At 42.3% G+C, this 15,613-nt stretch overlaps 1 protein-coding gene across 3 annotated transcripts; it reads left to right on the top strand.

The window, feature by feature from the left end:
• The first annotated feature begins 4,553 nt into the window (after positions 1–4,553).
• Positions 4,554–13,704, top strand: LOC140503497 (immunoglobulin superfamily member 1-like). 3 transcript variants are annotated; one of them, XM_072607540.1, is made up of 12 exons: positions 4,554–5,385; positions 5,643–5,678; positions 5,884–6,159; positions 7,810–8,109; positions 8,408–8,707; positions 9,490–9,789; positions 10,221–10,490; positions 10,903–11,001; positions 11,105–11,132; positions 11,297–11,373; positions 11,500–11,537; positions 11,916–13,704. In XM_072607540.1, exons 1-12 carry the CDS (start codon positions 5,352–5,354, stop codon positions 11,937–11,939), a joined length of 1,782 nt encoding a protein of 593 aa, XP_072463641.1. In that variant the 5' UTR covers positions 4,554–5,351; the 3' UTR covers positions 11,940–13,704. The 3 variants fall into 3 exon arrangements, 2 of the variants coding, with proteins under 2 accessions (XP_072463641.1, XP_072463640.1); XR_011966807.1 differs by having other exon boundaries at positions 11,297–11,537; XM_072607539.1 differs by having other exon boundaries at positions 11,500–13,704.
• The last annotated feature ends 1,909 nt before the right edge of the window (positions 13,705–15,613 follow it).

The raw sequence follows: 15,613 nt of genomic DNA, 5'->3' as shown, positions 1-15,613 counted from the left end.
ATATACATACTCAAATGTGTATAGAAACCTTTCTTACTCTAAACGAAACTAGAAGGAGAAGGAGATAAAGACAGTGGGGTAACGGGAAGGCAGAAGGGAGGACAGAATAGGGGAAGCCACAGTCAGAAGCAAAATATTTTTCAGAAGGGACAGGGTGAAAGAAGAGATTGAACAGAATAAAAGGGGTGGGATAGGATGGAGAGATATATAGCTTTCAATGGCAACTGAAAAAAAAAGTTGGAGCACGATTCAAATGTGGAAAACTGAGTCAAATTTATAAAAATTAGTCATTCCCCAATTGATAAATGGTCAAAAGTTATGAACAGCTTTCAGATGAAGTAATCAAAGCTATCTATACAATATAAAATATTCTAAACTCAGTTTTGATTGGGGAAATATGAAGTAAAACAATTTTGAGAAACTATCTCATAAATATTAGATTGGCTAATAGGACAAAGAAGGACAATAACAATTGTTGGAGGGGGAATATGAGAAAAGTGAGGCTGTAATGCACTATTGGCAGAGTTATGAACTGATTCAAATATTTTGTAGAACAATTCAGAACTATGCAGAAAATATTATAAAAGCATGCATACCTTTGACCTTCAATCCCTCTTATGTCTGTGTCCCAAAAGAGATTAAAACAACAACAAAAGGAAAAGGAGCTGTATCACACAAAAATATTTATAGTACATCTTTTCTGCATGCAAAAAATTAGGAACTGATGGGATGTTCATCAATTTGGCAATTGCTGAAAAATTGTGATACGTGCTTATGATGGAATACTATTTTGTTAGAAGAAATTATGAGCAGAATGCCGGCAGAAAAACCTGGAAATACTTGCATGAACTCCTTTAAATGTACTTTGTACAAAGTAACAGTATTGTTTTAAGATAAGCAACTATAAATGACTTAGCTATTCTCAGCAATACAATATAAGATAAATCTGAAAGACTCAGCATGAAAAGTGTTATCCATCCCAAGAAAAAGAATTGATTGTGCCTGAATACAGAATGAAACATACTTTCTAACATTATTTTTCTTGCATTTTTTGTGTGTTTTGTTTCAGAACAGGATTATTATGGAAGTGTTTTACATGATTACAAATGTAGAATTGCTTATCAGTGAGGGTAGGGTGAGGAAGGAGGAAGGAAAAGAATTTAGACCTTAAACTTTTAAAAATGAATGCTAAACTTTCTTTGTACATGTAACTGGGAAAAATAGATAGAAGATAGATAGGTAGATAGATAGATCGATAGATAGATAGATAGATAGATAGATAGATAGATAGATAGATAGATAGATAGATAGATAGATAGATAGAAAGATATGTATATATTTTCTCATATCAAGGTAAAATCTTCCTTTCTGCAGTTTGAAACTATTGCTCCTAATTTTATATTTGGCTATAAGCTCTCCAGACTCAGTGCTTTCTCCACTTAGTGCCCTTTCAAATACTTTAAGTCAACAGTAACGTCCACTAACACAATGTAAGGAATTGAGGCCATGCAATAAATTGGGGAATGGCTGCACAACTTGTGATATATCAATGTAATGAAATACTATTGCACAATAAAAATTATGAGCCAAAGAATTTCAAAAAAACCTAGAAAGACTTGAACAAACTGATGAAAATGTGACTAGAACTGAGAAAACACTGTAACATTACATGATGATCAATTATGAATGATTCAGCTCTTCTATACAAAACAATGATTCAATGTAAGTACAAGGGACTCAGAAAGGAAAATGCTGTTTGCATTAACATAAAGAACTCATAGACTCTAAATTGAGATCAAAATAGTTCACTTTATTCTTTTTTGCGTTTTTTTTTCCTTTTGATATGTTTCTCCAAAACACTGAACTCGTACAATACATGGTTTCAGCTTCACACTCTCACTGAACTTGGAGTCAGGAACATGTGAATTTGAATCCTGCCTCAGATTCTTACAACGTATGAACCTATACAAGTTATTTCACATCTATCTGTCTCAGTTTCCTCATCTGTAAAGTGGAAAGAATATCAACAGCTATCTTGGTTGTATAGATTAAATGAGACAATATATGTAAGATGCTTAACAAACATGAAAGTACTAAATGATGTTTGTCAGAATTATGTTGTTTGTTTATTATTACCAATGAAAAAGGGAGCACAGCATGACTCACTCCGGAAGAATACCAAACAGGGAGCAAACACAATGAGTGTGTGGAACTAAGTTTTGAGGTGATGTGACATGAGCACCTTTAGCCATGTTGTTCAATCTTGGTTCTTTCAAGGTGAGGCTTTCACGGTGGGCCCCTGGTTATTGCCTGGAAAAATCTGGTATTTTTGTCTCTCGTCTCCTTCATTGGTCTTCAGTGTTAGATACCCAAAGATTCCCTTGTCTTGCCTGGGCTACATTTGTCTTAAGACACCCTGATCTCCTCAGATTTTTTTTTTGTTTTTATTAGTTAATTAATGAATTTATATTTAGCTGTGGACATTTACTTCCACAAGATTTTGAGGTCAACATTTTCTCTCCATGTCTCCCCTGAGCCCATCCCAAGATATCATGCATTCTGATTACTCCTTTCCTCAGTCTGGTCTCCCTTCTATCATACCCCTTTGTTCTCTTATCCTCATCCTCTCTTTTCTTATACAGCAAGATAGATTTCTACACCTCATTGCTTGTATGTCTTATTTCCCAGTTGCTTGTACAAACAACTTTTAGCATTCTTTTTTAAAACATTGAGTTCCAATTTCTCTCCCTTCCTCCCTTCAAATCCATCCTGACTGACAAGGCAAGCAATTCAATATAGATTATACATGTGTAACAATACAAAACACTTCCATAACAATGTCATGTTGTGAAAGACAAATTATATTTCCCTCCATTGTATCCTCTTCCCCATTTATTCTATTCTCTCATTTTACTCTGTCCATTCTTAAAAGTGTTTACTTCTAATTACCCTCTCCTCCCATTTGCCCTCCCCTTCTGTCATCGACCCACTTATCCCCTTACTTTCTTGTAAGGTAAGAGAGATTTTCATGCCAAATTGGGTGAGTATGTTATTCACTGCTTAAGCCAAATCTGATGATATTAAGGTTTGCTCTTTCTCTCTCACCTCCTCCTTCTTCCCCTCCATGAAAAAAAGTTTTTTTTTCTTTTGCTTCTTTTATGTGAGAGATAATTTGTCCCATTCTATTTCTCCCTTTCTCCTTTTCCAAATATATTCCTTTCTCACCCCTTAATTTATTTTTTTTAGATATCATCCCTACCTATTCAACACACCTAGTGTGCTCTGTCTCTCTATATATGATTACTCCAACTACCCTAGTACTGAGGAAAGTCTCCAGACTTACAAATATTATATTTCCAATTAGGAATGTAAACAGTTCAACTTTAGTAAATCCCTTATGATTTTTCTTTCCTGTTAACCATTTTATACATCTCTTGATTCTTGTGTTTGAAAGTCAGATTTTCTATTCACCTCTGAACTTTTCAACAAGAATGATTGAAATTCCTCTATTTCATTGAATGTCCATTTTCCCTCTGACGTATTATACTCAGTTTTGCTGCGTAAGTGATTCTTGGTTTTAATTCTAGCTCCTCTGACCTCCAGAATATATTCCAAGTCCTTTGATCTCTTAATGTAGAAGATGTTAGATCTTGTCTTATCATGATTGTGTTTCCACAATACTCGAATTGTTTCCTTTTGCCTGCGTGCAGTTTTTTCTCCTTCATTTGGAAGCTTTAGCATTTGGTTATAATATTACTGGGAGTATTTCTTCTGGGATCTATTTCAGGAGGCAATAGGCGGATTCTCTTAATATCTATTTTACCCTCTGGTTTTACAATATCAGGGCAATTTTCCTTGATGATTTCTTAAAAGATGAGGTCTAGGCTCTTTTTTGTTACTATTATGGCTTTCAAGTAGTCCAAAAATTTTTAAATTGTCTCTCCTGGATCTGTTTTCTGGGTCAGTTTTTTTGCAATGAGATATATCACATTGCTAATTTTTCCTTCTTTTCTTTTATAATTTCTTGTTTTTTCATAAAGTCATTAGCTTCCATCTGCTCTATTCTAATCTTTAAGGAATTATTCTTTTCAGTGAGGCTTTGGACCTCCTTTTCCATGTGGACAATTCTGCTTTTAGGGCACGGTTCTTTAAGAGAAGCTCAGGATAGAGATGCCTCTCCTACATCCTACACTGACCCATTCCAAACTCTCACCAAAGTACATGAAACTCTAACTCTGTTTTGGATCTCTTTTGCCATTTGGGTTAGTGCTATTTCTTAAAGTGTTATTTTCTTGAGCATTTTTGGGTCTCTTTTATGGAACAGTTCCCTCATTATTCACTATTTTCTTGTATCACTCTCATTTATCTTCCCAATTTTTGCTCTACTTGTCTTACTTGATTTTCAAAATCCTTTTTGAGCTCTTCCATGGCCTGAGACAAATTCATATTTTTCTTGGAGGCATTGAATGGAGGAGCTTTGACTTTATTGTCGTCTGTTTGTATATTTTGGTCTTTCTTGTGACCAAAGTAAGATTCTATAGTCTGACTCTTTTTTTTTTTTTTTTTTGGTTTTTGCTCATTTTTCCAGCCATTTACTTGAGTTTTGATCTCTTTCTTAAGGTACTTCTCTGCTTCGAGTGGGGGCTGGAGTGTACTGTCAGTGGCTCAATTCCCCTAAATATGTATGCCTAGAGCTCCAGAAATAGTGATTGTAGCTTCCCTTGACAATGCTGCCCCTGCTCCTCCACACCTGCTGCTGTCCTGGGTCTGGGCCCTGACCACTCTACTCTCTCACATAGATTGCATAGATATTTTCCCCTGATCTTTCAATTTCTCCTTAGTGTTTTCGGGTCACAAAGTCTGAAAACTCTCACAGGTGGCAGTGATTCAGTTCCCCCCCAAGACCTGCTTAGGTCCTGTCTGTGTCATGTGTGCAGGTGGTGTTGGATTGGGCTCTGCTCCCAGTGGGGTGCAATGGATCCTTCTTGTCTACCTTCCAGGCCATCTTGGGCTAGAGATTTGCTTCACTCAGTCATTCTGTGAATTCTGAAGCTCCAGAATTTCTTTAGAGACATTTTTTTTACAGGTATTGGATTGAATTTCAGGGGACAGCTCTAGAAAGTGAGTGCTTATACTCTGCCATCCTGGCTCCACCCCTCTCCTCAGATATAAGCCTTGAAGCACCATGATCCCTCATTCATCAGCATAGTAACAGAAATTGTGGGACCTGAGATTAGGGGTTTAAGGCAGCAGAACTGGCCACCACATCCTCGGCCAGCCTCAAGTCCATCTACCTTTTCCCTTCTGCACCTTTGAGGCTAGGCAGCCCAGGACAGAGCTGAAGACCCAGCATGGGACCCACAGTCACTTCCCTGGTCTACATTGGTGAGTATCCAGGGTCTGGCATGGGGAGGGAGCAATGTTGTGACAAGGACTTGGTTCCTGACACAGAAGGACAGGGAGGAGCCTAAAGAGGAGACAGAACCATTTGTAACAGAGCAGAAGCCCAGAATCTGCTCAAAAGATTCTTTTTTCATATTCTGACCAAAACATAATTAGAGTTTCATGGACTTTGGTGAGAGCTGGGAATGGGTCAGTGTGGGCTGTAGGACAGGCATCTCTAAACTGAGCTTCTCTTACAGGACTGTGTCTGGACTGGGCAGTGAGGGCACAGATGGGTAAGCTGTCCCCAAAACTCTTGACTGCCTCTTTTTCTTTGTCCTAATTCATTCCCAATAGCCATTCCCCTAGTAATCATTGAGGGAAACAAGACATTTGGATGAATGGATGGAATGACTTGGGGTGGGGATTCAAGATTCAGAGCTGAAAAAAAAAGTGAAATGAGAGGAATCCTTGGAACCCAGGACTCTTTTTCCTTCTCAGGCCCCCCTCCTAGGCCTACTCTCTGGGCCATCTCGAGTTCTGTGGTCTCCAAGGGAGCAGACGTGACCCTACGGTGCCAGGGTCACCTGGGGAGTGACCGATTCCAGCTCTGGAAGGATGGAGAGCTCAGGGAGGAGCAAAATGCCTCCTGGCAACAGGCCGATTTTTTGCTCAGGAATGTGGATGACTGGAAGGATGCAAGAAGCTACAGCTGCCGCTCTGGGCAGGGACCCTTGTGGTCAGAGTTCAGTGATGCCCTGGACTTGGTCGTGACAGGTGAGGGGTTGAAGGTCTACAACCATCCCTGGTGGAAGGAAGCCAGTCCTGAAAAATGAGTTCAGACCCCTCTCTGGGGAGTCACCTACATGAGGGACAAACCCTCAGGCTTGACTATCTACTTTCCCTTACCAACCCCACCTCCCCATTTTCAAGGAACTCCTGGTTCACCAGCTCAAATTTTAGGAGGAAAGATAGGGTTGTAAAATCTTTCCCCTAAGTAAGCCTGTGAGGAGGGCACATGTACCACAATTTTCTTTTTAAAAATGGAAAAACTGAGGCTTGGAGAGGAGGTAAAGTGAGTTGAAGTCATTTAATCCATTACTGTCATGGACTAGATTAGAACCCATAACACTCACCACCAAATCCATAGATTTTTCTAGAAGTGATGACCCAGCGAAGAAATCTGGGCTGCTCCTCTCTCTGAAGACACACAGAATTTGGGAGAAGAGGTGAACCCTTCTGATGCTCCCTTTGCTCAACAAACTACTCAGATTGATTTTCCTGTCCTTGAAGAAGCAGATGGCTACACGTCCAGTTGTTTCTGTCATTGGCATATGATTCAATCACCTCTCCGCACCCCAACACTCTGCCTTTGCTCACAAAGTTTCTCCTGCCTACGATCCATCATATCCTCCACATTCTTAAAGTCTAGGTCAGATCCTCGCTGCTCCAGAATGCTATCTCTGATTGTATCAAGTGTCAGTATCTGGACTCTTGGCCTTCCTAGCATGGTACCTATACCTCTCTTGTGCTTCTGCTCTAGTACTGCTGCCCTTTCCACCACCCAGGTTGCCGTCCATCTGAGTGCATTTAAAAGGCTGTCTGCTGCAGGGGGAAGGAGCCTGAAATTCAGAGCTTGTGGTATAGAATCATATGCCTGCTCCACCATGTCCTTGCTGGGTGACTGTGGGCAAGTCCTTGATCTCAGTTCCCTCTTCCATGACATGAAACTCATGAACTGGATTACCTAGTGAGGTCATTTGAGCTCACACCCTTGTGATCCCTGAGACTATCAGCTCCCTGAGGGCAGCAGAGTCTTCCCTAAATCATCAATGAGCAGGAGGTACCTGATGTATAGGTAAAGACTGAGAGCAGCAGAACTAGACTAAAGCAAGTTACTAACAAAGCTACCCAGAGGGAGCTCCCTCACTTTTCTGCTAGCCCAGCTCTGGCTTCACCTAGGGGTGGACATAGGTGACAGGACAGAGACCTGGCACCATGTGGGTAGGGCCCTGCAGCAAATCAGCATATCACTCTAACCTCCCCACACATGGGGTTATTGGGAGGACAGAACTTTGCAAATCTCAGAGCTTAACAGAAAGATCTGAATTTGCCAGGGCTGGTGCCTCAGGATCATGCTTCAGTGCAGTAGGCCCAGGTGGGAGGACTGAGCTGGGACCCTTGGAGAAGGTGAGAAGAGAGACAAATGGGGGGAGGAAACCTACTCTGCCCATGTCCTTTCTTCTCCCATCTCTCTGTATATTCACAGGTTTTCTGGGCCCAGAAATCTTTCTGAGGGAGACCCAGGAGCCCAGTTACCCAGTCATGAGTAGACTTACCTCCCTCTTCTTGGTTCTGTTTCAGGGAATGATTTGAGGAGACTTGCAGGGAGAGAGCAGGTCCCTAAATTTCTTTCTCTTTTCATAGGAGCCTTCCCCAAACCCTACATTTCAGTCTTGCATGGCTCTCCATTAGACACAGGAGCAACAGCAACCATCAGGTGTGACATGTTACCACAGACATCCTTTCAGAACTACAGTTTTGCCCTGCTGGAGGCAAAGAGCCTGGAGCCCTTGCAGCAACAGAGTGCTGCCTGGAACAAGGTTGGTTTTTCACTTCCATCTGTGAGACCTGAGGACACTGGGAACTACAGCTGTATTTACTACAGGAAGACAGCCCCCTATAGGGGGTCCCATCCCAGCAATACCCTGGAGCTGACTGTGCTAGGTAAGTAGAAATGGGAACTCACAACTCTTGATTCCATCCCCTACACATGGGCCCATAGAGTGATGGGGAAAATATAAAATCCTAGAAATTTTGAAGGTGTGGTTTTGGGGGAGGCTGGAGGAGACCCTGGGACCCTCTCCTCTTCTGCATGAACTCAGCCTTGAGCCCCAGGAGAGTAGGGCAAGCCCTGACAGAAAATGAGAATAGAGGCAGGATTGCTGTTGCCCCTCTCATTAAGGTATTAGAGGAGGAGTCCCAGAATTGACGCCTTTGACCTTTGTTTCCCCTTTCCTCACAGGACAACTGCCTAAGCCCACTCTGTGGGCCCAACCTGACCTTGTGGTGTCCCCAGGAGCCAACATCTCTCTCTGGTGCTCAAGGCCCAAGCTGTCTTCCCTTGGAGAGGTGAATTTCACTCTGTGGAAGCTTGGAACCCATGAGCACTTACAACAGCAAATCTCAGGAGGTCTCTGGACTAATTTCATCCTTCCATCTGTGAGACCCAAGGATGCTGGAAGCTACAGCTGTACTTACAGGGAAAATATAGCATCTGCTAGAGCATCAATACACAGTGATTACCTGGAGTTGGTGGTTACAGGTGAGGAGTGAGTGTGGGCCCCAGAATAACTAAGAATGATCACTCTGTTTTTTGTCAAGATGTGCATGAAGGCCTGGTGTCTACCCAGTCAGCTCTTCCTTGGGGTCTGGCAGGAGTCTGGGGACTTGGAAGACATGAGGTATTTCTATTGACATCTAGAATCTAGGGGAGAAAGGTAATGGTGGGGACTCAGTGGTGGGAGTTAGAAGAGTCACAGAGACACAGAGCTGAAATGGACCTTGGAGATTCTTGAGACCAAACTCTCACATTTTTGTTTCGGTGTGGATTTTCCCAACTCCCTGTAGCACCATTGGGATTTTCTTGGCAGAGACACTCGAGGAATGGTTTGTCATTTTCTTTTCTAGCTCATTTTAAAGAAGTCAAACCCTCCCATTAGGAAAGAACAAAGTGAGACCCACAACAAATGAGTGACTGAGCCTTCTCTGTCTTGGACCATGATTCTAGCCCTGCTTTTAGGATGAGCCCCAGGCCTGTCTGGGATAGCGGAGATAGGGGTATGATCTTCTCTTCCAAGAATCATCAGATGCAGGAGACCTTAATTTGGATGAGCTCTTCAAATGTGAAATTCTCCTTAGATTCCTGAGTTGCTGGAGTAGGAAAGGGTTGAGAGATCTTGCGGTTTATCCTCCTCATTTGCAGAGGAGATAAATGAGGTTTAGACAGTTCTAGTGAATGGACCATGATCACAAACGGACTCCGAGGCAGAGCAGGGACTTTACTCCACTATCCTGACTCCCAGCCTCCTATTCTCCCTCTCACAGGATCTCTCCCCAAGCCTTCTCTCTCAGCCCTCCCAGCCCTTGTGGTGGAGCCTGGGATTCATGTGACTCTCCAGTGTCGACAGCCCCCTCAGACATTCCTCAGTGGCCTGACATTCACTCTGCTGAAGATGGGAACCTCTCAGCCCTTGCAGAGGCAGAGCCCAGCTGGGACCTCGGCTGACTTTCTTCTCCTCTCTGTGAGGGAGCAAGATTCTGGCAACTACAGCTGTTTCTATCATAGGAAGATGGCTCCATATGTGGTGTCTGAGGCCAGTGAGGTCCTCGAGATCTGGGTGACAGGTGAGGGTGTGTCCAGTGCCTTAAGGTATGAAGTAGAACATTGAGAGTCAGTATTAATAGACAGCCTAGGAAGGACATATAGTTTGGGTCTCTTTTTAGTATCATGCCATATAGCCTGTGGAGTCCACCCCTATGTATTTAGAAGGCACAGGTGGAAGCATAGACCAGCTCAAGAGCTACTCCAAACTCAAGGTATAAGGAGTAAGAGAGGAACAGCCTCCTTGTGTGTTAGTAAACCCAGAAAATATTCGAATTTTGGTGGCAAACATCTCTCTCAAGGGAAGGAGACTTTGCCAAAAGAATAAGCAAACAGTCAATAAAAGCTGTAGCTGAAGACCAGAGGATCTTCAGGGCCTTTCTATCTCCTGCCTCTCCCACCCCACTGAAGGGTGGGATCCTTGAGGGTCTCTGGCCTCTGCTTGGTTTTCCAGATGCACTCCTCAAGCCTTCCCTCTCAGTCTGGCCAGGACAGGAGGTTGCTTCAGGGTCCAATGTGATGCTCCTATGTCAGGGGCCTCGATGGAGTTCTAGGTTTACTTTCTACAAGGAGGGAATCATTAATACCATTCAACATGAGGCCCAGTTCCTTTTGACACATGTGACCCCCAAGGACTCTGGCAATTACAGCTGCAGCTATCAGCCTGGCACCAGTGGAAACCTCAGGACACAACAAAGTGACCCTCTGGAAATTAGAGTGACAGGTGAGAGGAAGAAACTCACAATAATTACTGGAGGTGCTAATAATCACTCTGTCCCTGAGCCCCTACAAGGAGATGAAACCAAGACCTTGGCTCTTGGCAAGAGACACAGGATGAGACAATGGAGACTTTGACACTCTTCTCAATTCCAGGCCCATAGGGACCAAGGGTGTGAGCTGAGATATAACTTTCTTCCCATCCTTCCCTAAACCTCACCTATCTCCATCCTGGTGGGAGGATTTCTCATCCTAATTCTAAAGGATGAGTCTTCTCTGAGCAGGATTTGTGCCAAACTAGGGGACACTGTGAGTGATGGGTGGAGGGAAAATTCAGGGATAATTACAGGTAAAAGGTGGAAGTCCTCTCAAGAGAATTCAAGAGAATGAGTCTTCTCTCTCCCCAACTCCTGTTTCAGTGCCCAGTAACATTCTCCTCATAGCCCTCAGCTGTGTCTCCTTCCTCCTTATCTGCCTTCTCCTGTTGGCATTTCTCGGCCTTCAATTCACCCCTATAGGTGAGTGAGGATGAAGAGGGGAGAGGGTGGAGCCTCTTTTACTGCATTGTCCCCTTCTGACACTTCCCTGATGCTATTTTCTTTCCCATGTTTCCCTCATCAGGGTCCTTGCATAGAGAAAGCCTTAGGAGGTAAGAAGACTCAGCTCCTACAGTAATAATCCTTTATTTCTTCCATCTGATGTTACTCTGGCTTCTCTGCACTGAATAGAGCTCCTGTTGGGGAGAAAATACTCAAGCAAGCTGCCAGACTGACGTATATCCTCTGGTGCTATTTCCTCCCCCTCTCCCTACAGAGTCTTCTGCTGCTCTTGTCTTCCTCAGGGTGTCTGTCCGCCCCATCACCTAGAGACCCCCACAGATGAGTCAGTATGTAAGTTATGTGATTGGGAAGGGTCCAGGGAAAGGCATCATGCCCTTAGATATCTGAGATATTTAACAGGTTGGAGGTAATGGTCTTGGGAGCTGGGGGAATGATAGAATCTTTCCTCTACCTCAGATACAGAAATGGCGAGAGGCACACCAAGGGAACCATCGGTGAGTTATTTCTGTCCTGTCCTCTACCTGGAGGAGAAACCACAAACTATGGGCATAGTGTTGGACCACTTCTAAGTGACTTATTTATTAATTCTTCTCCTCTCCCAAGGCAGGGGTTATCTGTTCTGGATCCCTGAACTTTTTTGAGGTCATTTAAAAAAAAATTCAAAAATTGTATTTTCAAATTATATTGAAATATTATTTCCTTTCCTTGATAATCTTATGGAGTTCATTTCATCTAACTGAAGACATGAAATTGAGAAGATATCCATGGGTTTCACCAGACAGGCTGCTGAAGCTTTCATGAGACATGAAAATATTAGGAACTCCTGTTCCAGTATCATTCACTGTTCCCTCACCCTTGTATTTCTCCTTCAGGTTCCCATGGCTGAAGACCCCTAAGGAGTGACCTATGCTCATCTGAATATAAGACCCTTGAATAAGAGGCAAGAAGACCCCAAGGAAAATTCCACAGAGCCCACAGTCTCTGGCACTGTCTCCTTAGACTGAGGGTTTGGGTACTTCTCAAAAGGAAATTCTCTCCCTTCTCCTGACCCCATTGTATCAGTCCACTAGTACATTTCATCAGATTCCTAACACTGAAGAGCCATGATGCCTACTGGAGATATCCATTTTGGTCTAGAGTTGTACAGACCAGCTGCATCTGTCTATCAAGATGAGAGACATATAAGGTGTATATAGAGTAGAAAGGAAGGAGGTAATGAACTCAGAGAGGAAGTCACTAACATTTGTGGGAACTAGGAAAAAGGCTCCTGCACTGGAATTGGAGTTGAATTTTAAAGGAAACCAGACAAAAGAAGAGGCAGGTTGGAGAAAGGATAACATTCCAGGAATGTGAGATAGCCACTACAAAAGTCTGGAGCTAAGAAACTCTTTGTGTAAAGACAAAAAATAATGAACCAATGTGGCTGACTCATGGAGTGAGAGGAAAGAAATAAAGTGTAAGAAGCCTGGAAACGTAGCAAGGCACTCAGGCTCAAACCCCCCACTTAAAATAGGAAGAGGGAGAAGGAGAGAGAGAGAGAAAGAGAGAGAGAGAGAGACAGAGACAGAGAGAGAGAGAGAGAGAGAGAGAGAGAGAGAGAGAGAGAGAGAGAGAGACTTGTAACAAATAAGGAGAGTTAAGTAAAATGCTTCCACATAGTGGTCAGGATGAAAATATGTTTTTGTACTTTGGGTCCATTACCTCTCAGTCAAGCCATGAGCGGTATGTTTCATCACAGGTTCTCTGAAGGCGTGGTTGGTTGCTACATTGTTCAGAAGTCTTACATCTTGTGATTTTTTTTTTCTTTTACAGTATTTTCTTTGCATAAATTGTCCTTCTGCTTACATTCCCTTTACTCTGCATCAGTTCTTATTACCCAAGATTCTCTGAAATCATCTCATTTTCAGTTTTTGTGGTGCAATATTATGTTTTCATTTCTTGCTGGTGCTGCCATCCCCTCATTGTCTAAAATATAATCTAGACTAGCCCCATGGGTTCTTGATCTTTTCTTTTCCTCCTTTCAATTTCTTCTTCAGTAGGAGTAAAATAGTCTTACTAATGAATATATTTTCTCCTTCCTATTATTCTTCCCATCCCACTCCAATCCCTGCTTATTTCTCTATTGTTTGTTCTGTTTTGGTGCAAAATTATTTATGTGCATGTATTTAATCCTTATTTGTACACTTTAGATGGAAGTGAGGTTCATTTGCTGTGTACTCCCTCACTTCTTTCTGTGTTTGAATACTCTTTCCTCATGCACTTCAAATATGAGAAATAACAATCCCTTCCTTCCTCATACCTGAACTAATATATTCCTTCTACCCTTCTTTTCCCTTATGCCTCTGAAAACCATTAAGATAATATACATCTAAATCCTGTGATTTCTTATTTATTTGAATTCATTAAGCTGCTGAAGTGGCACTTCCTTCTTTCCTTCCTGTTTTAATATAACAGACGGTAGACTAGCAACTTTGCCTCAGTTCCCCCCAAACCTCCTCCACAATGATCAAGAAAATGTGTCAAACCACAGCCTGAGAAAGAAAACCAAGAAAAATCACAAGGGGCCATTTTTTCCAGTATGATAATCATGAAATATTAGCACTCTATAATCATCATCAAGCCTCTTCAAATTACTCAAGTAAATATTCAGGTTTCTCTTCACTCTTGAGTTGCAATTCAAATGATGTTATTGATTTTTTTTGAGTATGTGTGTGCTTGTGTGTATGTGTTTGCCCTATTCCATTAAAGTCCCACCAATACACACCCTTTCCTTTATAGGAATATACTCAGCTTTACAAAGTAATTTTGAGTTCTAAGTTTAGACATTTTTTGAGTAATTTATCTGTAAATCTCTGCTTCCACTCTCATTCCAATCCCGCCCTGGCCTCTCCAGCCCTTCCAAAAGGCTCTTAATTACACCGTATATCAGGAAATCTAAATCCTCCAGCTCCCCGGGGCATTGTTGCTCATAAGCGGTCATTTGTTCTCCGACCGCTCCCCATCTTTCTCTTGATATTCCTGTCTGCTTGAGCCAAGGAGAAACTTTCCAAATCCTTTTACAAAATTCTCAGAGGTTGTTTAACTCTATAGTGACCCCCGCCTCCCTGCATTCCCTGTAAAGTATCTCAGCCCAGACCTCCTGTTCCTCTGGCTTTATTACTGGCAATTGATTCCCCATCCCTGCCCTTTTCCCATGGGTGTGGGAAGATACTCTCAGTCTTTCTCTCCTTCCGAATCTAGGATTCGGGACTCCCGTCTTTCACAGCCCCTTCCGGGTGTTCCCAAAGCACCCAGGATTATCTGCGCTCCCAGTCCTCTGTTCGGGGCGCCAACTGCCAGGCCTAGAGGCCTGTGGGTTACCCGAGTCTTCCTACCTCACCTCCCGAGGTCTTCGGTTGGCCAAACCGGATGCTAGTATGAGAGAAAGGACGTTCCAGAGTCGAACAAGGGTTGAGCTTTATTTCAGGGTCTGGTTACAAGTGCAGGGGAATACTTCCTTAGGAGGGAAAGAGAAAGATCTCCCAAGGAGGCAAAGATCTTACAATAAGAGATTGGAAGTAGAAGTACAAGCGGGGAGAGAGGGGGAGGGCAGAGAAGGAGAAGAGGAAAAGCGGAGCCTTGTTGTCCTCACCGCTCCGGGCCCCTCCGCCCAAGAGAGCTTTCAGGCTTTCCTGATCCTACTTAAGCTCTGCAGCGGCATAGTTTGCATCTGAATACTGTGCCTGTTAGGTAACTAGGTGTGCTCCAATCTGGGACAATCTCGAGGGCGGGGAGAGCTCTCTCCCATCACGTTTCTCACGGGAAGAGGCAGAAATACACGAGATAGCTCGGTTCACCTCGATTCCAAGCCATTTTCTGGGGGGTCTCGTGAGAACTCTAAGATTTAGAAGTTCCCACCTTTACCCGCCCGAGACTGTCCACATGGAATTGAGCTTCCAACCCTAGCATAAATCTACTCTCGTTGAAGCTTCTAGGTCTTTTGTGACCCAAATTTTTATTCCTTGGCATTTCAAAATCTTCTTTATTTTCTTTTTTATGTCACATTTATTTTATTTTTAATTTATAGAACGGAATGGGCATTTCTATAACAGTATAATAAAATTCAATTGCACATAAAACTGCAAATGTATCATGTATAACTTATTTTTCCTTTTAAATATATAATAAAGTTTTTATGTTAATTTTTTCCTTTTATCTCCCCCACTTGACTGCGTATTTCTTACGAAATTTTTATTTTTATTTTTCCAATGGGAGGAATAGAAGAATATGCAAGCTAATTTATAAAAAAATTAAAACTTATCAAAATGCATTCAATAGATAGAATCTAAAAAAAAGAAAAAGAAAACTGCACTGATGTCCTGGAACCAGAGGGTAAAAATAGTCATTTACAGAATCAACCAATTATCTCATGAAAGAGACGCCAAAACAAAAACTCTAAGAAACATCATAGCCACATTTTAGAACAATCAGGTCAAGGAAAATGTTACAAGTGGCCACAAAGAAATAATTCAAATATCAGAGAGTCCCAGTGAGGATTACACAGGATTTGGCAGTTCTAATATTAAACGAT

The sequence above is a fragment of the Notamacropus eugenii genome, chromosome 5 (assembly GCF_028372415.1).
Source record: "Notamacropus eugenii isolate mMacEug1 chromosome 5, mMacEug1.pri_v2, whole genome shotgun sequence".
In the NCBI taxonomy this organism is placed as follows: Eukaryota; Metazoa; Chordata; class Mammalia; order Diprotodontia; family Macropodidae; genus Notamacropus; species Notamacropus eugenii.
The sequence above is the reverse complement of the archived record's forward strand: the minus strand, read 5'-3'. Positions and strand labels throughout refer to the sequence as shown.